The sequence below is a fragment of the Cyclopterus lumpus genome, chromosome 19 (genome assembly GCF_009769545.1).
Source record: "Cyclopterus lumpus isolate fCycLum1 chromosome 19, fCycLum1.pri, whole genome shotgun sequence".
Classification (NCBI taxonomy): domain Eukaryota; kingdom Metazoa; phylum Chordata; class Actinopteri; order Perciformes; family Cyclopteridae; genus Cyclopterus; species Cyclopterus lumpus.
In genome coordinates, this window is record NC_046984.1 from 16917666 (window position 1) to 16940001 (window position 22336).

General features: G+C 41.3%; 1 protein-coding gene across 1 annotated transcript in view; it reads left to right on the plus strand.

Moving 5' to 3' along the window:
* Positions 1 to 22336, plus strand: part of LOC117748732 (rho GTPase-activating protein 44-like) — a 51399-nt gene that overhangs the window by 19396 nt on the left and 9667 nt on the right. The window contains exons 2-16 of the mRNA XM_034558770.1: positions 7719 to 7758; positions 8095 to 8214; positions 8553 to 8629; positions 8877 to 8988; positions 10846 to 10922; positions 11133 to 11250; positions 11938 to 12006; positions 12082 to 12163; positions 12544 to 12671; positions 13698 to 13809; positions 15878 to 15959; positions 16060 to 16140; positions 16756 to 16869; positions 18585 to 18676; positions 18790 to 18970. Of these exons, the coding sequence (XP_034414661.1) occupies positions 7719 to 7758; positions 8095 to 8214; positions 8553 to 8629; positions 8877 to 8988; positions 10846 to 10922; positions 11133 to 11250; positions 11938 to 12006; positions 12082 to 12163; positions 12544 to 12671; positions 13698 to 13809; positions 15878 to 15959; positions 16060 to 16140; positions 16756 to 16869; positions 18585 to 18676; positions 18790 to 18970 (1485 nt within the window). The remainder of the gene's footprint in view (positions 1 to 7718; positions 7759 to 8094; positions 8215 to 8552; positions 8630 to 8876; positions 8989 to 10845; positions 10923 to 11132; positions 11251 to 11937; positions 12007 to 12081; positions 12164 to 12543; positions 12672 to 13697; positions 13810 to 15877; positions 15960 to 16059; positions 16141 to 16755; positions 16870 to 18584; positions 18677 to 18789; positions 18971 to 22336) is intronic.

A 22336-nucleotide genomic window follows, 5' to 3' on the forward strand; every position in this document is an offset into this window, starting at 1 on the left:
CAACAAAGTGCTTTTCATAAAATATAGAACTGAAGTGCAAAAGAAATCAAAAGATGATGCAAGTAAAGTAAAATTTAAAAAAAGTAATTTAAGAGGCAAGAGAATAGAAAATAAAAACAAGCTAAAATATAATAATACAGGTATAAAATATAATAAAACATTAAAGGAAACAACTTTAAAAAAGCAGCGGCAAACAGAAAAGAATATATATTTATTTTTTATATAAAAACAAGTGACTTTTTTTACATTTTAAAACCACGCAAACCACGATTAAAAATAGGCTTCTTTCTGCGCTCTTATTGTGAAAGGTCGTGGTGTCCCTCAGTTGTCGCTGCTAATAACGCAACAAAATGTGTCAACGCGTTGTTTTTAATCCAATATCATTTGTAAACAGAGAATTTCAAGTGAGATTAAGTCAAAAGAAGAATTGAGAATTGAGCTCTTTTTTTCCCATTTTTTCTTTCGGTGATGGTCGTTTTTTTTTACAAGATTCTGTTGCATTTACTGTCTTAAAAGTTTCCTCTTTCATAGAAATATTAAACGCAGACGGCGTAGATTTTATTTACAGACAATCGTGGTGTTCTGAGCTATTTTTAAGTCCCGGGGAGGTGGAGAAGTGAACCTTCGGAAGCTTCAAAGGAGTGTGCACCACCTCCTGCGGTGGATTTATTTAGTATTTGTTCTGTGTTGTGAGTCTGGCCACTTCATTGTATCGAGCCGGGGGAAAAGCCGTGGGATTTTAGTGCTCCTCGAGAAGAAATAGATGTGTTTTTGTTTCTGAATCGTGTTGAAGTTCACGTTTTAATGTCCACGAGCGATTCCTCGCTGCAACTCAATCGTCCACAAAACCAAAAAAATACGATTTAAACCTGTTTTTAAATGCTGCTCTTTATTGAGGAAATGTGTCTTTAAGGTTCAACTTAAATGTGTAAAAATGTTTTTTTTTCCTGCCGCAGGATTCAGATCTGCTCTGTGAATTAGTAAAAAAAATGTCCTGAACTCTCTCTGATGAAAGAAATCAGAACCCAAAATGAAGAAATTTAAATGTAATATCTTTTTCAAAAGAGCCTCAGACGTTGAACCAGGTTAGCTTGGTAGCGTTATCGTTATCTCCAAACACACGTTAGTTAGCATCTTCAGCAGCGACGACACAACAAGACGCTAAATCGTGTGAAACCTTTTCTTATTCTTCAGCTAGCTGTTGATTGGCTTAGCTTAGCTTAGCATAAAGCCCGAGAGCGGAGGGAAACAGCTAGCTTAGCTCAGCCTAAAGCGGTGGCTGCAAGAAATAAAGGTGCAAGCTAGAACCAGATGGGGTTCTTCGGCTGGTCAAGACGTTCTTGTAAAGGTTCCACCTTGAACTCTTTTCCTAGAACCCAACATGAAGGGTTTTAGACGTTACATTTATTTTATCTACATTGACAATATCTATTCTGTACGGATTTAAAACTGTAGGTTAGCAGTTTCCCCTCGCTTCCAGACTCTGTGCTAAGCTAAGCTAAGCTAAGCGCTGCCCGTCTCTAGCTGTGTTTTTTTTGGTCAAACTGCTCAAAATAGAAACAAGCTATGAATTAAATATGGTTGAAAAAAATATATTTAATATATGTGTGTGTGTGCGTGTGTGTGTGCGTGTGCACGTGTGCGGCTGCAAACGAATGACCACCGGCGTCGCACCTCAGGCCGCCGCCTCCTCCGAGGATCGGCTCCGCCTTTCCTTCTCCGCCTTTTCCTCCATTCGCGTTCTCCTCTTTTCCACGTTTTGATCCGTCGGTCCTCTCCGTCCGCCTGCCTGCAACACCTGCTGCCATGGCAACCACAACCTCCACACCCCCCTCCCCCCTTCAGTTAGTGGTGGTGGGAGAGAGGAGCATGCTGGGTAATCTTAATTCACCTGGAACATTTCTCCTCTGGGATTTTTTTTTCTGTCCTTGAACCATTCCCCCCCCTCCTTGAGATGGACTGAAATACATATTTAATACATCAAACGTATAACAAACACAGGAGCAGACGGAGGTGGCGCCTCCTGCTGCGCCTCCTGCTGCTCTATCGATCGTGGCAGACAATCGGGGGGTTGCAGGGGAAATAATGGCAGAATTGAATAGTTTGAGCAAGAGATGTGAAACCTCAGATTTTTAGGAAAGTAATGCCAGAATATAAAATCAACAATGCATAAAGAGTTTCTTGTGAGGAGAGTCGGAGTAGTGGTGGTATTAAATATTGTAGAACTACACAATGCATGCATTCACACACATTGTGAGACGTATAAATATATATAATGAGCTTCTCAAATGTTGATTCATAATGTTGTTTACTTATTCTTTAATTTAAGCGTCTTTTAGAGGCTCCAGTGCTGATTGTTGTATCTTTAGAGTCAATATTTACTGTATTTACACCGTTTGCTTTCATTGTTTCTCTCCAGACATTCAACAGTATCCGCGGAAAGATTATGTTTATTTTGAAAAAGACCATATCTGTGTTATTCGAGTGTAAATTGACAAATGTAAACATTTAAACATTGTGTGGATCTTTGAGGCCGAACAAACGTCTTTAAAAGTCTTTTAATATTTTAAAACTGGACGTCGTCCGTGAACAATCTCGTTCTTCGGTTCCTTTTAAGCTGAAAACAAACGGTTGCAACCAGATTTAAAGTGGATGAGAAAATCAGAGTAAAGTCGCACAATGCAAAACCAAAACAATGAGCTGAAAGACGCCACTAGTGACCCACTAGTTCACTAAATATCAATCCAGCTGTCGCATTGATTTGCCGCACATGAATGCATCAACAATAATAAAACAATAATATGTCGTGCATTATATTTTATAGTCTTTGAACCCCTTTTTCCATGTTTCTGGTCTTCGGCCAACACGTTTGGCCCGAGGAAAAGAACAAAGGAGAGCTGAGTCATTTTACAAGGAGAAATCTGTATTCTCACCCTATTCCGGCTCCTTTTCTAAATCTCTTTGACATTAAAACGCCTTTTTACTCGTCTGTTATCTTCTTCTATTGCCCCCTCTCCTCCCTCACCCCCCCCCTCTCCTCACCAGGCCAGTGGGAATCCCGGCTCTGACGACAGAAGCTGCAGCAAAGTCCTGATTCTGCTGCTGAGGCTCTGACTCGGGGCGCCGTAGCGCCCTCGATGTGCCAGACAATTAACAAAAGAAAAGGCCGCAGAGCGAGAGAGGAGCATGTGGGAAAGAGGGGAGGCCCTTCAAACTAAAAGCCTTTTAACCTCTCGTGTGAGGCAAAGGTCGACCATTCGGTGTCCCGCTGCCTTCTTTTTTTTTTCCTCTCCAAAATACGAACCCTGTGCCGTCGCGCCTCCTCCCCTTCCTCAGCTGTGACCTCCCGTCACGCCGCGTTACGAGAACCGAATCCCCCGAGTGGGAGAACGACCTTCTCTCCTCTCCTTCCACGTACAGAGACTGTGCAGCGGCGTCCACGTTTCACCTTCTTTCTTTTAAAGGAACAGAGAGTCTGCATTAAAAACCTCTGGTTTGATATATTCTTATTCAAAATGTCTATGTTGTTGCGCCCTGTGTGTTCTCTCAACCTCTGGTGTTCCCTGAATACACACTTTGTCCAGTGTTCAGCAGTTTTGATTAGTTTCTTCAGTGCATGCAGCAGCACTGCAGGTACGTTATGCTCAGTCACAGTCATCCCCCCCTTCGGAGAGACGCGTGTGGTCAGAGTGTTGTCGAATCTTCGCCTCCTGTTGTCGAATCTTCGCCTCCTGCTGGTCACTGAGGACACGGCGCTTCAAAAACCCCACGCATTTGAATCCAGAAGAACTTCAGCAGCTGACAGCAGTTTGTTTTGCCTGGTTTTTCCTCACACTGCGACACGTGTGTGTGTGCGTGTGTGTGCGTGTGTGTGTGAACCTGTCTGCAATCTAAACAGCTGTCACAGAGGAAAGACAATGAGCATTTTTGGATGACTTGTGTTTCTCTTGTTTTGCAACGTTTTTGCTGGTGTTGACAAGCTGCTAACCTGTTCATTAGTGTGTGTGTGTGCGCGTGCGTGTGTGCGTGTGTGTGTTAGTTAATTTTTTTTGTCTTTAAAATGAGGTTAAATCAACATGCAGAGACAAAGCCGCTGTGTGCTCACAGAAACTCTGTCGTCGTTCTGCTAAAGCTACACACACGCACACACACACACACACACACACACACACACACACACACACACACACACGTGGACGTGATTCAATCCCCTTCTATCGATCCAACACACCTCAACAGGTGTTCTGATTCTCAACAACTGTCACGTCTTATACACTTTATAGCTTAACTCTTGTATTTAGTCGTACTTTACTTTATATATTTTAGTTTCATTTATTTTGGCTTATTGTTCTTATTTACCTTACTCATATTGCTATTGTGTTCTATGTTGCAACAGTATGCCAGCTGGTCCTCTGCAGCCTGTGTGGATGTCGGGGTCAAAGGTCAAACTGTCTGCTGCATTTTCTTTATTGCAAAAGAATCTAAGAATCCGTTCTGATGTTCAGCTGAGAAGAGAGTCAGGTCTCATTCTGCAGGCCGCCCTCTCTCCTCTTTCTCTTCTCTCTCTTCTCCTCCCTCTCTCCTCCTCTTTCTCTTCTCTCTCTTCTCCTCCCTCTCTCCTCTTTCTCTTCTCTCTCTTCTCCTCCCTCTCTCCTCCTCTTTCTCTTCTCTCTCTTCTCCCTCTCTCCTCCTCCCTCTCTTCATCTCTCTCTATTCTCTTCTCTCTCTTCTTCTCCTCCTCCCTCTCTCCTCCTCCCCTCTTCTTCTCCCTCTCTTCTTCTCCCTCTATTCTCTTCTTTCTCTTCTCCTTCTCCCTCTCTCCTCCCCCCTCTCTTCTTCTCCCTCTATTCTCTTTTCTCTCCTCCTCCCATCTCTCCTCCCCCCTCTCTTCTTCTCCCTCTATTCTCTTCTCTCTCTTCTCCTCCTCCCTCTCTCCTCCCCCCTCTCTTCTTCTCCCTCTATTCTCTTCTCTCTCTTCTCCTCCCATCTCTCCTCCCCCCTCTCTTCTTCTCCCTCTATTCTCTTCTCTCTCTTCTCCTCCCCTCTCTCCTCCTCTTTCTCTTCTCTCTCTTCTCCTCCCTCTCTCCTCCCCCCTCTCTTCTTCTCCCTCTATTCTCTTCTCTCTCTCCTCCTCCCTCTCTTCTCTCCCGTCTCTCCTTGAGGAGGTGAGTTTGTTTTAGATCCTTAAAAACATCAAAGAAGCTGAAACACTGTTTGATTGATTGCAGCTGTTCTTTATTGCGTTTATGCCCCTTAAAAAACCAATATCTTTGTTTATTGATTAAATCTCTTGTTTTGAAGCCCATGGAAATCACAACTTATTGTGATTTATGCATTTTGATTTGATGGCTAATGATTATTTTGCGTATGCTTTATTGATTGTAATCAATGACGAAGGCTTTTGGGTCAACGGTCTTTTCCACAGTTACAAATTGCAACCTTTTTGTATTCTGGATTATTAATACAAACCATGAATGTAACACCTCGTGTATTAATAAGCCTTGCACACTTGAAAATAAGCTTTAGTTGCACCTTTTAGATGCTCGATGACACCATTAATCTTCCTCCCGTAATTAGTTCCAAACTATTTGATTTGTTTCTGTGGAGAATTGCCAAGAAAAAGTCAAATAATGTGTAAAACAGTCACGGAGTCACGGAGGGATCTTCTTAATGAACACATAAAGTATGATTGATTAACTATTAATAAAGCCATTAGCTCGGACGCACACATCCTTCATAACGGGTTCCTAATTAGGCTTTTGGAAAATTATAGCATTTTTACTTAAAATTATTCATAAAAAAATATTTGTTTTAATTTATTTATAGTTTATTAATCCTATTTTTTTTTGGAAATAATTTTTGTGGATGAAAAAATAAAAACAAAATTTATTCTACAAAATATTTACTTAATGTTAGTTTAAATAATTGTACTTGATTCATGTCGGAGGATTTGTTGATTCTATAATTTTATTGATATATTTTTGTTTATAGATGTTCTCCTATAAATTATAGTTTTTATTTTTTATAAAACCATCTTTTATTTTTTATTTTTTATTTCTTTGCAATGTTTTTAATGAAAATGTTAAAAAAAATTATGAATAACATTTTCCAAAAAGTGAAGAAAAATGGGACTCACAGACAAATGAAAACTACATGTCTTTTTTTTTTTTCAATCATTTTATTTTTAAGTTTTTACAAGTCACACATTACCTCACATTACTAGACAACAAAAAACACAACAACAACAAAATAAAAATTACATAACAACCAACTATACGAACAATCAGACAAGGACAGAAAAACACAGACAGAAATCGAACATAAATCATCATAAATCATCATCTTCCATATTGAACCTGCTATAAAAATTGTTTTTATATCATTCTTACCACCATTTTATTTTCAATTCATCCTAGCTAAAAATAATAATAATTAAGAAAAAGAAGAAAGGGGGTGCAACAGAATTGCAGAACAGGAAAAAACCCTATTATGTCCTTTTAAGACCATTAAATCTCTTTTTATATTACTATAGAACAGATCATTAGTTTTAAGGAAAATATTGTATTTTTCTTAGTGTCAATTTAAATTAAAAGCAAATGTGAGCCTCCTCGTTGCTCCTTCATCACCACGAACACACAAACACCGTCCTGCAGCCACAAATACTTGTTTGACCTTTACTGTGTCATTACTTATTTATTATACTTGTTTTGATCCAGTTTTTTTTTTAAATGATTATGTCTCTTATATGTTTGCACTCTGCTGCATTAATCTAAAAATAAAGTTTATTTTATTTGATCTTAAATGTGGATTAATTCGCCGCTGTAAATAGAAAAACCTGACCCAAGACATCAGCTTGTTAGCACGTTAGCATTGCAGACGTTAGCATTGGTGGCGTTAGCATTGCAGGCCGTTAGCATTGCTGGCGTTAGCATGTAGCTCAAACCGCGGCTGACTCACACAGCTGATAAAATGGCAGAAAACGTGTGTTTCTTTAAAAAGTGTTTAATTTCTCTGTCTGAAAAATGACTCGACAAGCTTGTCACATGTTTTCATCCATTGCAGAGTCGCAGTAATTTCCATCTCGGTGCAGTTATCACATAACTGGCTGAGATCACCTCTCACGCGGCGCGGTTAACGGCTTCTCTCCGAGCTTTAATTGTCGGCCTGTGGAGGCATTTAAACAACGGGAAACGCACGCTGCCGTAAACTCTAGTCAATTTAATTGTGACAAATCTGCCTCAGAGGGAAACGTTGGGGAGTCACATGAGAACCACGAGTGCAGATTTAGGAAAGTCTCTTCTGGATTTAATCTATTAATGAATCTCTCGTTCAGTTTTCTATTATATTTCTCTCTCTTGTGTTACTTCACCTGAGTCAGTGAAACGGCTGCTACACCTGTATATTGAGTCTTTCCCTACTGTTTTTTATTAAATTGAATGTATTTGTTCCATATTTATTTACTTATTTTGGTTAATTAGTCGACTAACACCCATACGATTATGTCAACTCATCAATTAATTTAATCTACAGAGATTCTCCTTAAAGAATCCCTTTTAAATATTGTGTTAACCAGAGATGTGCTCATTAATTTCTTGGAAATACATTTAGTGTGTGCGTGGGTGTGTGTGTGTCATGAGTGTGTGTGTGTGTGTGTTGCCCAGTTATTTAACTCGTCCACCCCCTAACGGTCTCTCTTTTCTTCTTCTCTTCTCTTCCAGGGCTGAAAAAACCGAAGTGTTAAGTGACGACCTACTACAGGTACTAGTTAATGACGTGTGTGTGTGTGTGTGTGTGTGTGTGTGTGTTTTTATCATCATCATCTGTGCAAAGTATTCGGCGTTCATTAAATTACTTTTCACAAATGCCTTCTCTGAGTTGCCTTCAGGCGCCGTTAAATGAGCACTGAAATTAAACCTCAGCGTCCCCCCCCACCCTCCCCCCCCACCCCCCGCCCGATCTGATTAACGGTCGGTTTAACAATGAACCGAGAGGCCTTGCAGAGCGACAGGTGACGGCGGCGTGTAGGTGTCTCACCCCGGCTGTCGGCCCTGAAAGTGACTTCCTGTGTCGTTTCCGTCCGTCTCTCTGCTTCAGGTGGAGAAACGCCTGGAGCTGGTGAAGCAGGTCTCCCACAGCACGCACAAGAAGCTGACGGCCTGCCTGCAGGGCCAGCAGGGCGTGGACGTGGACAAGAAGTCGGTCCGGTCGCCCTCGGTGAGGATCAAACCCGGGAAAAAATACATGTTCACTAACGATGTCGACTGTTAGCGGTCGATGGAAAAAGGGAGAAGTTAAAAGTTACTGTGAGGAACTTATAGCTGGTCCTGAAACCAGTCTCAGTGTAGTCCTGGTCCTCCAGAGACCTCCATCAGTAAACAGAATATATATATATATATATATATATATGTATATTTCGTTTCTTCGAGGTCGAGCGACGCGCGTCCGACAAACTGATTCATCGATTGTCCGTCTGTGTGTGTGTGTGTGTGTGTGTGTGTGTGTGTGTGTGTGTGTGTGTGTGTGTGTGTGTGTGTTTGTGTCTTTTTGTGCAGAAGAAGCTTCCTCTCACAACACTAGCACAATGTATGGTGGAGGGGGCCGTGGTGCTCGGGGACGAGTCCCTACTCGGGTGAGTCGAACACACACACACACACACACACACACACACACACACACACACTTTAACTTCTATATTATTGGGAACTACTTGTGTGTTTTTCCTCAATTTCCGCCTCTTTTCAAGCAGGAAAAGCCTCTTAATCTGGTTTCTTTGCACATGAAGCTTTTCCTTTAAAGTGCACGGGTAGACGTGCACGCCGCCGGCTCTTGACTGTCCTTTCCGGTGTCTTTTTCTTTCTTCTTTTTTCGGCCTGCAGGAAGATGCTGAAGCTGTGCGGCGACACGCAGGACAAACTGGCCCACGAGCTCATGCTGTTCGAGCTCACCATCGAGAGGGACGTGGTGGAGCCGCTGTACGACCTGGCGGAGGTACGATCAATGTGTAGTCAATGAGGAGTAAATACACAACATAGAATAAACAGTCATTTTTAATTAAAGATGAAGACTCTAGGATCCACCAAACTTTACACTTTCCTTCCTCTGTGTAGTCTGAAGGTTTCTATTGAGGGGTTTGTTCACATGACATGTGTAATCTGATTTATCCAACATTTTATTACAAAAAAACTGTTTTTTGGAGTGATACTAAAAAACTTTTGACTCTAATATGTCAAAACAAAATGAAACAATAATATTTAGCCTGGATTTATCCAATGTTCACCTTTTTTGTGCACATATTTAATAAGATAATGCCTCATTTGCATATTTAAACACAACATTTGAGAAAATTTGTAATGCAATAAATAATTGTCTTTTAATATATGTAATCAACTGGGGATGTTTCATGATATATCTAATTTTTATTTACCCTGTTCACCCAAAGTGTCTCTCCTTACGTTAAATTAACAATTAAAATAAAATAATGAAGTTGCCTTCAAAATAACTTTCAGATTCTTGATGCAGCTCTTCATTCCTGAAGGTTTCTTCCCTTTTTTCCCTGTCAAAGGTTATTTTTGGGGAGTTTTTCCTGATCCGATGTGAGGTCAAAGGTCAGGGATGTCGTATGTGTACAGATTGTAAAGCCCTCTGAGGCAAATTTGTAATTTATGATGATTTATGATATTGGGCTATACAAAATAAACTGAATTGAATTGAATTGAATTGAATTTAAAAATACCTTCAAAACAATTAGTTTTATTTTTAATATATAATAATTAAAAAAATACAGGACTTATTTATATTATGTCAAATAAACGAATGAATCCATGCAAAAAAAAGGCAGAAAATATTGGGAAAATAGTAATTTGAGTCCTTTTAAATGTTCTCTGAAGCTGTACTGTACCTTTAATTGGCTCATCTTCTAACGACCCGCTCTCTGCTGCTGTGACTGTACTGTACCTTTAATTGGCTCATCTTCTAACGACCCGCTCTCTGAAACTGTGACTGTACTGTACCTTTAATTGGCTCATCTTCTAACGACCCGCTCTCTGAAACTGTGACTGTACTGTACCTTTAATTGGCTCATCTTCTAACGACCCGCTCTCTGAAACTGTGACTGTACTGTACCTTTAATTGGCTCATCTTCTAACGACCCGCTCTCTGCTGCTGTGACTGTACTGTACCTTTAATTGGCTCATCTTCTAATGACCCGCTCTCTGCTGCTGTGACTGTACTGTACCTTTAATTGGCTCATCTTCTAATGACCCGCTCTCTGCTGCTGTGACTGTACTGTACCTTTAATTGGCTCATCTTCTAACGACCCGCTCTCTGCTGCTGTGACTGTACTGTACCTTTAATTGGCTCATCTTCTAACGACCCGCTCTCTGCTGCTGTGACTGTACTGTACCTTTAATTGGCTCATCTTCTAACGACCCGCTCTCTGCTGCTGTGACTGTACTGTACCTTTAATTGACTCATCTTCTAACGACCCGCTCTCTGAAACTGTGACTGTACTGTACCTTTAATTGGCTCATCTTCTAACGACCCGCTCTCTGAAACTGTGACTGTACTGTACCTTTAATTGGCTCATCTTCTAACGACCCGCTCTCTGAAACTGTGACTGTACTGTACCTTTAATTGGCTCATCTTCTAACGACCCGCTCTCTGAAACTGTGACTGTACTGTACCTTTAATTGGCTCATCTTCTAACGACCCGCTCTCTGCTGCTGTGACTGTACTGTACCTTTTAATTGGCTCATCTTCTAACGACCCGCTCTCTGCTGCTGTGACTGTACTGTACCTTTAATTGGCTCATCTTCTAACGACCCGCTCTCTGCTGCGTCCTCTCAGGTGGAGATCCCAAACATCCAGAAACAGAGGAAGCATCTAGCGAAGCTGGTGCTGGACATGGACTCCGCCCGCACGCGGTGAGTCTACGTTAACGTAGCATATTGTACTTTTGACTGTACTTCATCTCACAGGTACATATTGTATTTTTGACTGTACTTCATCTCACAGGTACAAATTGTACTTTTTACTGTACTCCACCTCACACTGTTTTATAATTATTTTGTACATGCAGAGGAGTACTTTCCCAGTCGGGTGCTAGTACTAATGAACGATGTTGATGTTCTCAGGTTTTATCAGTCCACCAAGTCTTCAGGACTCTCCGGCAACCTGCAGCCATCCGGAGCCAAGGCCGACCACCACCGGGAGGAGATGGAGGAGGCGGCCAACCGCATGGAGATCTGTAGAGTCAGTGCGCTCCTTTATTCACAGTCAAGTAACTGGTCATCAGGAATTAAGTGTAGTACGCTCTCCTGAAAGCCACCGGACTCCAGGGCGTTCACCTCGTGGTCATTGACACTCAAATAAATCCTTAATTCACAGATAGATGTGCAAAGAAAAAAAAAAAGAGACTGAATAAGTAACATATATTAAAGAAGACGTATATGTCTCTATATGAGCCCTGTCACAGAGTCTATAGCATATTTTTAGCGAGTTTTCCCTGTGAATAAAATAAATGCATGTTTGGGTTGAAAAAGGGGTATTATAATAATATTCACAGATTTTAAATATTCTGCAAAAAAACACACTTTCTAATATAGTGTTTTTAATTTACTTTCACATCCAAATGCTGATTAAACTTCGTTCTTTTTAATGTAAAACAATACATTTAGAGGGATTGTGGCTGTTTTCTGAATCTATATTCTATTAATTTGGAAGATACACTATTTTAAATTAAATTAAAAACAGCTTTGACCCTTTCTTCCCTGGCCGACAGGAAACTCACAGCTAATAACTAATAACTAATAACGCTAACGAAGGCTCAGCTGCTGTCAAGTCTAAACCCACCCTAATAAAAGTAGTTTGTCCCGGTTACATCTAGTTTTGAATGACCTTTAATGTTGTTTTTGTGTGTTTTTGTTGTGTCTTCTCCAGGACCAGTTATCGGCAGACATGTACAGTTTTGTGGCCAAAGAGATCGACTACGCGAGCTACTTCCAGGCGGTAAGTAGGATGTTTCCTCCTTCGGTGAAGAAGCAGAAACGTCGTCACCGACTCTCTGATCTGTTCTCCGTCCAGCTGATCGAGGTCCAGGCGGAATACCACAGGAAGTCGTTGGAGCTGCTGCAGAGTGTGTTGCCCCAGATCAAAGCTCACCAGGGTGAGTTTCAGACCAACACACACTCATCGTGCGCTTGTGAACCATTTGGGGTCCCGCTGTTTATTTTTAACTTTAATTTAACTGATTTTAATTACAGCGTCAACACTAAAACCTTTATTATTACTAGAAATATTGTCAATACGAGCTAAGATGTGCGTATTGACTTTGAAGGTAACAGGGAGAGATATATATTATTATATATAGTATTATTATTATTATTACTAGTCAGACAATTTGTTTGTTTTTGTAAGTTAAAGCACCTTTTAAATCTTAAGTGCCCTTTAAACCGGAGAGGAAACAGTTAGCATCCTTAGCTGCTACTGTATTTCATGTGTGTGTGTGTGTGTGTGTGTGTGTGTGTGTGTGTGTGTGTGTTACAGAGACCTGGGTGGAGAAGCCGTGCTACGGGAAGCCATTAGAGGAGCACTTAGCGCTCAGTGGGAGAGATATTGCCTTCCCCATCGAGGCCTGTGTCACCATGCTGCTGGAGTGTGGCATGCAGGAGGAGGTCAGGCACACACACACATGCACACACACGCACACACACACACACACACACGCACACACTGAGAAACTTTGCAGAAATCTATCGTGGTCCAGGCTACATTTACTTTTCCCCCAAAGAAACAAATTAATTAATACATAATGTTACAATGTTAACGTTATAATGTTACAATGTTACAATGTTAACGTTATAATATTACAATGTTACAATGTTAACGTTATAATATTATAATGTTACAATGTTAACGTTATAATGTTACAATGTTACAATGTTAACGTTATAATGTTACAATGTTACAATGTTAACGTTATAATGTTACAATGTTACAATGTTAACGTTATAATGTTACAATGTTACAATGTTAACGTTATAATGTTATAATGTTACAATGTTAACGTTATAATGTTACAATGTTACAATGTTAACGTTATAATATTATAATGTTACAATGTTAACGTTATAATGTTATAATGTTACAATGTTAACGTTATAATGTTACAATGTTACAATGTTAACGTTATAATATTATAATGTTACAATGTTAACGTTATAATGTTATAATGTTACAATGTTAACGTTATAATATTATAATGTTACAATGTTGTCTGTGAGCTGTGCAGTTTAAATTGCTCCGACTGTAATGAAGGTTTAATGGAGACACATTGAGGGGAAGGTAAATGTTTTTCTTTACGAGAGTAAAAAAGGCAAATATATCATTATGAATAACTTAATTTCCATTCTGCAGTCATTAGGCTTAATGTGACGTGTATTGAACATTACAGATAACGTGTTGAGACGTGCCGCAGAGGAAGATTTGTTTAAAATTCATTCATCACAATAATTCAAAGGGTCCTCTGACATTTTAAATGAATCGATTCTACTTTCATAGAAATATGTAATATTACACGTTCACGTACGACATGTACTTCTTGGATGTATAAAGTACAATATGTAGCATAAAGTAGCATGAATTGTAAATACTCGTGTCCTCGTCGCCGAGTGAATTGGAGGTGGTGTTTCGTGTCTCAGGGTTTGTTCAGAGTCGCTCCCTCGGCCTCCAAGCTGAAGAAGCTGAAGGCGTCTTTGGACTGCGGCGTGTTGGACGTTCAGGAGTACTCTGCAGACCCTCACGCCATCGCAGGTACCCCCCCCCCCCCCTCACACACACACACACACACATCTGTTGGACCTGATTACCGTCGTCTAGAATGAGAAACGAGTCGGCTCCAGTTTCAGTTCCTCGTTGTGAATCTTCATTTCTGCTTCCACACGAACGACATAATCGAGCTGCTAAATTATGTCCCCCCCAGTCAGAGAAGCCTCTAATATTTAGTTTTATGTTTATTTCTCAGCTGTCGTTCGTCAACCTCCGAAAATGTTCTTTTAAAAGCCAGATAAGAGATAAGAGATAATATTGTAAGGCCCGATGAGGATTCAGCTCACGGCGAGAAAAGCTCAAATGTTTCTTTCTTTTAGAGATATTCAATAAACTATCTACCCAAAAAAAATGTCTGGAGATAAATTCCAAATATAACGGGGGATTAGTGTCAGACAGATTCTTCATCTTCTGCACCAAAAAATAAAAAAACAGCAGACTACAAAAGGAAGACAAGCTTTTATGACGCTGCTATTGATCTTTTTGTGAGGATGCTGCGTAGCGCTGCTGTCAGATGAAACCCTGATGGCTCTAAAATATCAAGCTATAAATATTTTACATGGATCCAGAAAAGTTGAGACATTTTCATTGATTTAATTCCAAACAAATAGGAGGCAGCATTTCTCTTCTACTACTATAAAATACAAATGTTGATATTCAGTTATTTAAAAAAAACTAATAGCAGGGAAGAATATTTCAACATTCAACCAAAACTGATCAGACTCAGAGAAACCTTTAAAATGTAAATTTTTTCCACAAGTAAACAGGAAGTGACCATATTTGGACTGCAGAGGAGTAACGTAGAGACGCTGTATACGTCTTTGGTAGAGACCTGTCAATCACCTTGTAGTCCCGCCCCTAAAGCATCCCCTGCTTTATGGTCTGTTTGACTCTAAATGACCATAATGTAATAAATGAACATCATGTTGTATAGAAGAAGACTTGAAACTAGAGATTGAGACCAAAAACTCATGTTTACAATGTTTACTGAGGGAATACATCAAGAGAAGTAGAGTCATTTATATAGACTTCTATACAACCAGAGGAGTCGCCCCCTGGTGGTCAGGAGAGAGAATGCAGCTTTAACACATGAAGCATAGACTTCTATACAACCAGAGGAGTCGCCCCCTGGTGGTCAGGAGAGAGAATGCAGCTTTAACACATGAATCATAGACTTCTATACAACCAGAGGAGTCGCCCCCTGGTGGTCAGGAGAGAGAATGCAGCTTTAACACATGAATCATAGACTTCTATACAACCAGAGGAGTCGCCCCCTGGTGGTCAGGAGAGAGAATGCAGCTTTAACACATGAATCATAGACTTCTATACAACCAGAGGAGTCGCCCCCTGAGGAGAGAGAATAAACCAATAAAGACAGCTAGACAAATTGTATTTTTTACCTCACAGACATTTCGTCCCTTTCCATTAAACATGAATTCAGTGAGCTGTGTTTCACTGCGTGTGGACAAAGAGAGAGGCCTCTTTAATAATCCAACATTAAACTGGGTTAGCTCCAACAGCAAATCTAATTTGTGCCCCCGTCCCACTGGGAGTGGAGGTCGTGATGGGGAGAGGGGGGGGGGGGGGGGGCTTCGGATTCCATCAGCATCAATTTGAGGCAGCAGGATTGTTCGTTGTAAATATAGGAAACTAGATCTTTGAGGACCGTAGTTTCAATGTAATGATCTGATTTAATGTGTTTATTTAGCAGACAACATCACCTCAGACACACACACACACACACACACACACACAGAAGCTGTCTAACAGTGAGGGATGCCCAGACGTTGTTGTTTGTCCTCCGTCCCACGCACTCCTCGGGGGAAATGAAATAGATGCAGCAGACCGGAGAAGAAGAAGACGAGTCAGCCGTCGCCTTCCTCCTCAACACTAGAAAATCACCTTTGTTCTGATCAAATAACAACCCCCCCCCCCACACACACACACACACAGGTCTGAGACACTATAAGCTCATGCAGGCACATCTTCATTATGAATGCATTGTATACACACACGCATGCGTGCAGTAATCTCCTTATCTGGTCCTCTCCAGGAGCTCTGAAGTCCTACCTGCGGGAGCTCCCCGAGCCGCTGATGACGTACGAGCTCTACGACGACTGGATCCAGGCCTCCAAGTGCGTATCGTTCCACTTCCCCACCCCCCCCCCCCCCCCCCCCGATGAAGACAACGTTCAACGATGTTCATCTTCCTCTTTTTTTCCTGTCGTCCTGCAGCATTCTAGATCAAGACAAGAGGCTGCAGGCTCTCCTGAACGCCTGTGAGAAACTCCCCTCGGCCAACAACAACAACTTCAAGTGAGTCACCGTTTCAGAGTTTCTCCTCCTTGTGGTCGTCTCAGACTTCAAGCTAGACGTCTGCATTTCATCACAGCACAAAGCTGTCCAGTGAATTGTGAATTAAGACACTTTTTAAAATAAAAAACACAGTGACTGAGGTAAACTCAGCAGAAGATGTCTGGAATAATTGCATTTTTACTGTAATAAAGCAGATTACTTGAAGCTCACTGCCACCATTTGTGCTTTTGTTTAGTTATTTTAACATTTAGAGTTCTCAACAAATATATGGTTGCACTTTGTTTAATTGTCTGTAATTTGAACATGTATGTGATAAAGAACTTAACAGGTGGACAGAAGCCGCTTTTATTAATAATAATTATCCGTATGGATTGTTTCACAACATTTTGCAGTATCACCGAACTGTAATATTGTAGCTACTGATGTTTTATTTATTTAATAAACTTGACTCACAAAGCTTTGTTTGTTGTGACAGAAGCTACATGTTTCTCACAGGGCGATGTGGTGCCTTTTTAATTTTATATAATCAAGTCAATTGTATTTTGTTTGTTTTTAAATTACGTTTTCTTACCAAAAAAAAGCTAAATTACTTACTTTTTTATGTGTGTTTTTCAGGTATTTGATCAAATTCCTCTCCAAACTGACCGAAGACCAGGATTCGAACAAGATGACGCCCGGAAACATCGCCATCGTCCTGGGACCGAACCTGCTGTGGATGCACAACGAAGGGTGAGGCGCGTCTTCACGGGAGTTCACTGACCTTATAAAACAATATAAAATACAACTTGAAGTGTGACATCAAACTGCACGCGTTGGATTCATTTTCAAGGGTTATGATGCATTCTTTATCTCAGAGTCTTCTGTTATCAAAGTTATAATGTTTTAATTTCTGCGGCTGTTTAAATCTTTTAAGCTGCTGAGAGTTTTATTCATCTTACAATCAATCAAAGTAAAACTATCACTATTGTATAATACTACAGGCTAGATGAGATTCCTGTCTTTATTCCCCCTTAAAGGTCACACGTCCTGCTCATCGTCAGGTTCATGAGTGGTGTTTTGGGTTTCTACAACATGTTTACCTGACTCTCCGTTCCAGCGCCTGTCTCTTTAAGAGCCCCCCCCCCCCCCTTCTTGAAAAAGCCCAGCCTCCTCTGATTGGCTTGTTGAATCCCATGTATTTTTTAATTCAACGTACTGGGTCGACTTATTTCATAGTTTGTGTGTTGGTAGACGCTCCAGATACACAAATGTATGTTTTTCATAATATGTCCCCTTTAAACGAGCTCTAAGGTTGTTATCAATCATCCAATTATCATCCAATTATAATATCAGAAGCTGTATAATCCCCTCTTTATCACCACTGCTCATCAAATCAGATCTCAGGCCTGTTTAACTCTGTTGCCTTCCACAACGTTGTTATTAATAGAATGAATTAGAAAGGATTAAAAAACTTGAATACTAATAATAATTAGTATGTCTCGTTATATTTGTGTTTATATATATATATATATATATAATAAATATCATAATATGCTGTCTATCAGCTTAGTCCAGCTCTTGATTAAAGCTATGGGAAATATATTTAGATCCAAGACGCCATTTTTTAAATTTTATTTCAATGGTTGCACCAATAATATTAACATTAAACATTAAAATATTCACACACATTTCCCCTAAATCCAACCTGACGTATTTGGTTTATTTTGAAAAGGTGGGATGTCCCTTAGATTGTAAAATTAATCATCATCGGTTTAAAAAAAGAAAAAACCTGGTCACACAGTGGGAGCTCGTATTCATTTCTGTGAGGTTTATGTAGTGACTCATCTGAGGGGGGGAGGGGAGGTGTGTGTGTGTGTGTGTGTGTGTGTGTGCGCGCGCAGGTTTTGTGTTGTCATGTGTGAACCTCAGTGTTTCCTTTGTTCAGTTTTTTCTTTTTATATGGTCATTTCCTATGTAAAAATTAAAAAAAAGGCTGTTTTTCATGTGCGGTGCATGTTTTTATATTCAATTATTGCACTGTTTAATGTGATATTTGTACGACAACCCCTATTTAAATCATCCGTAGGTGCAGTAAAGCTCCAGCAGCTTCTGGTCTTCAGCTGGTCCAACCTGCTCTATGCCTTTTTTAAACATGTTTACAGAATAAATCCTTCCTTAAGATCGCGTGCAGAAGGAAAGAAACGGAATATCTGTTAATATTCAAAGAGCTCAAAGTGATAATAACAACAAAAAAACGTTTGATAGGCGCAACTTTTACCAAGTGCCGAGTAAGCAGTTTGTAAAGGGTGCAGGGCGCCTCCTTCACATCTCCGTGTGAATCTCACAATCTCTTTATTCCTCTCTCACTTTTAATTAGAAATTTTAAAGGCCAACATTTTCCAAACGCTTCTGCAAAATCCCCCCAAAAGGTGCTGATGAATCCGTATCCTCTGTCCCTCCTGCAGCGACATCACGGAGATGATGACCACGGTTTCGCTGCAGATCGTCGGCATCATCGAGCCCATCATCCAGCACGCCGACTGGTTCTACCCCGGAGGTGAGGAGGGGAGTTGTTGTTTTTTAATCTGCGGGGGAGGGGAGGAATCGACTTTATTGGAACGTGAAACGATCTCTTAATCGTTTCTCTGCGTCTCGTTCCGTTCCGTTTAGAAATCGAGTTCAACGTCACGGGGAACTACGGGAGCCCGGTGCACACCAACCACAACGCCAACTACAACTCCATGCCGTCACCGGACATGGAGCTGATGGAGCGGAGGCAGAACGACCAGAGCCGGAGGCCGCTCAGCGTCGCCACGGACAACATGATGCTGGAGTTCTACAAGAAGGACGGGTACGACCCCGCTCGCTCTCCCGGGATTACTAGCTGCATTCTCTCTCCTGACCACCAGGGGGCGACTCCTCTGGTTGTATAGAAGTCTATGCTTCATGTGTTAAAGCTGCATTCTCTCTCTTGACCACAAGGGGGCGACTCCTCTGGTTGTATAGAAGTCTATGCTTCATGTGTTAAAGCTGCATTCTCTCTCTTGACCACAAGGGGGCGACTCCTCTGGTTGTATAGAAGTCTATGCTTCATGTGTTAAAGCTGCATTCTCTCTCCTGACCACCAGGGGGCGACTCCTCTGGTTGTATAGAAGTCTATGCTTCATGTGTTAAAGCTGCATTCTCTCTCCTGACCACCAGGGGGCGACTCCTCTGGTTGTATAGAAGTCTATGCTTCATGTGTTAAAGCTGCATTCTCTCTCCTGACCACCAGGGAGCGACTCCTCTGGTTGTATAGAAGTCTATGCTTCATGTGTTAAAGCTGCATTCTGTCTACTGACCACCAGGGGGCGACTCCTCTGGTTGTATAGAAGTCTATATAAATGACTCTACTTCTCTCTTGATTTATTCCCTCAGTAAACATTGTAAACATGAGTTTATTAAGTAACTCAGTCAGCGGTCCTCTCTACATCTATATACAATATTTAATATAATACACTTTTAAAAGACATTTAAGTGACAATTACAAATAATGTTTGATTTTAATGACCCCCACTCATGTGTCAATCAAAGTGTCTTTCTGACATGTTAAAGGGAGGGGGGGGGGGGTAGAATTCCCCCTTCGGTGACCTCGGGCTCAGTTTCACTGTGAGCAGGAGGAGGGTGAGAAAGGGGGTGCCGTATCACTCTTTATCTGCGGCCCAGTGAGACGGGAAAGGAAAGTGAGCAAAGTGAGTCTGTGGAATGAGGATTATCTGAAACCCAGTTAGAGGCTCTCTTTCTCTTTCCTCCGTGTTTCTTTCTTTAATGCTTTAATACAGCCTCGGTCGTATGAGGCCCAGCTAATTAAACCTGGACCGTGTGTGTGTGTGTGTGTGTGTGTGTGTGTGTGTGTGTGCTCAGCTTTCAATGGAAGCACAGAACCAGCACAGTGAATAAAAACAGATTCATCTCTGTGCATGGTTGTAAAGATGGATTTCTACATACTCCCTTTTTAAATAAGCTAATTGATGTTCAGACACCAAAAAATGTGCACCTCCGGGGGATCTGTGTGCCTTCTGGGGGGGGGGGGGGGGTGTTAGCTGCCGTTACTAAGCAACCAAAACCTGCGTGCAGCGATGACGGTGACGATTGCATACATTTACTTAAATAGACAATCTATTTGTGGAAGAAAGAAAAGAAACAATCCAGCGGCCGTGATTGCTCGGTTCCGGTTCACATGCGCTGCAGCGTTCAAAATATATATTTGAACTCTCTAACTTCTGTCTTGAGACGCAGCCATCGCACCTTAAAACATAGGTGTGCCCCTCCCCGACACCCCCCACCCCCCACCCCCCCAATTTTTATACTTTTCAAATGAGATATACAGTGTTAATTAGTGACGTTTAGATCTGAGGTCTTTATGCTAAGCTAACTGGCTGCTGGGTTTAAAGCTTCATATTTACCGGACGGGGTGGTTTTCATCTTCTCATTTAACGCTCGGCTAAAAAACACCACAGAATAAATCTCCTTCAGACTTTTTTGGGGGATTTAGGATGCACATTCACACCTCTTCTGCACAGAAGATGGCCTTATAATGATAATTAATAGTGACTTTTAATAAAGTTTAACCAAAATGGATCGAATCATCCTTTTTTTTGTTTTGATTGTGTCGAAGAAAAGTTCCCGTGGGGGTCTAGTTCACCGACATCTCACATCCCGGTTCATCACAGAGGTGTCGAGGTCCAGTTCTTCTCTTTTTATATGGACCTGACTGGGTTAGGAACTCATTATGGACCAAAACGGTACATAGAAGAAGGGTGTCCGCATACTTTCGGCCACACTGTTGTACTTGTACCGCGGCATTGCCGGAAAAACAACTCTCACAATTGTCTTCAATTTTTCGGGGGATTTACTTGTGTCCATCAGGGAAGCTTTGACCTAATTAGCGCTAAAAGGAACTCTCGTTTTCGCTCTGGTTTTTTTTTCGAGGCTGAAGCGCTTCAGGGAGAGCAGAACCCCCAGAACCCCCCCCACACACACCCCACACACACCCCACCACCACCAGCCTCCCCCATTTCCCTCCTCCATCTTGGCTCTCGTCTTTAAAATAATCTGCCGCTTTGATGCTGTTAATGGGGGTCTCTGACCTCCACGATGCTCCCTGTCCTCATTGTGCTTGTCTCTGTCTTTAACTATGCAGCATTAGGAAGATACAAAGGTACAGTATAGATCCTCCCCCCACCCCCCACACCACCACCACCCCCACCCACCCCAGAGTCATCCTCTCATCGGTCTATTCATCATCAGCTGCACGTTGACAGGAAGTTTGTCGTGTGTGTGTGTGTGTGTGTGTGTGTGTGTGTGTGTGTGTTTAACGCTTTCCCAGTCAGGTCTGTCGGAAGTGACACACTTGGACTCCTGTAGTTCAATGCCTCCAACAGAGAAGGGTGACAAATGGGGGGGGGGGGCATGCACAAAGCAGGCCTTTCTTTCTGTGTTTACATAAGTAGCATCTTTTCTGGCACAGGATAAACTTGTTCTGCCTGCGAGTACAACGGCCTCTTGTTGTTTTAGTCTTCGCTATTGTTAAGTTAGTTCCTGTCTTTAACATCTTTTTTTTTTTAAACTTTTTTTTTACTTGGAATACGCTCTTTTTTTTTCTTTTTTTTTCGCTTTCTGCTAATGTCTGAATGTGAAGCTGCAGCCAGTTAGCTTAGCTTAGCATAAAGACTGGAAGCGAAGGGAAACAGCTAGCCGGGCTCTGTCCAAAAAGTACAGACACCTTCAACCTCCAAAGCTCACTAATCAACACATTAAGCGTTGCAGGGAAGACGTCTTATTGTAATAAATAATCAAACCATTATTTATGATACCTACAGGTTTTGTTCATCAAGATAATCAGCACTAATAAACACCACTTTTATGATGTTTGAAGTTTAAAGTAAACAGCTAACGTTAGCGGCTATAAAGGAACTCCACCACGGTCACATGACTTCATGTCTATAGAGGAACTCCATCACGGTCACATGACTTCATGTCTATAGAGGAACTCCACCACGGTCACATGACTTCATGTTAGTCTATAGAGGAACTCCACCACGGTCACATGACTTCATGTCTATAGAGGAACTCCACCACGGTCACATGACTTCATGTCTATAGAGGAACTCCATCACGGTCACATGACTTCATGTCTATAGAGGAACTCCATCACGGTCACATGACTTCATGTCTA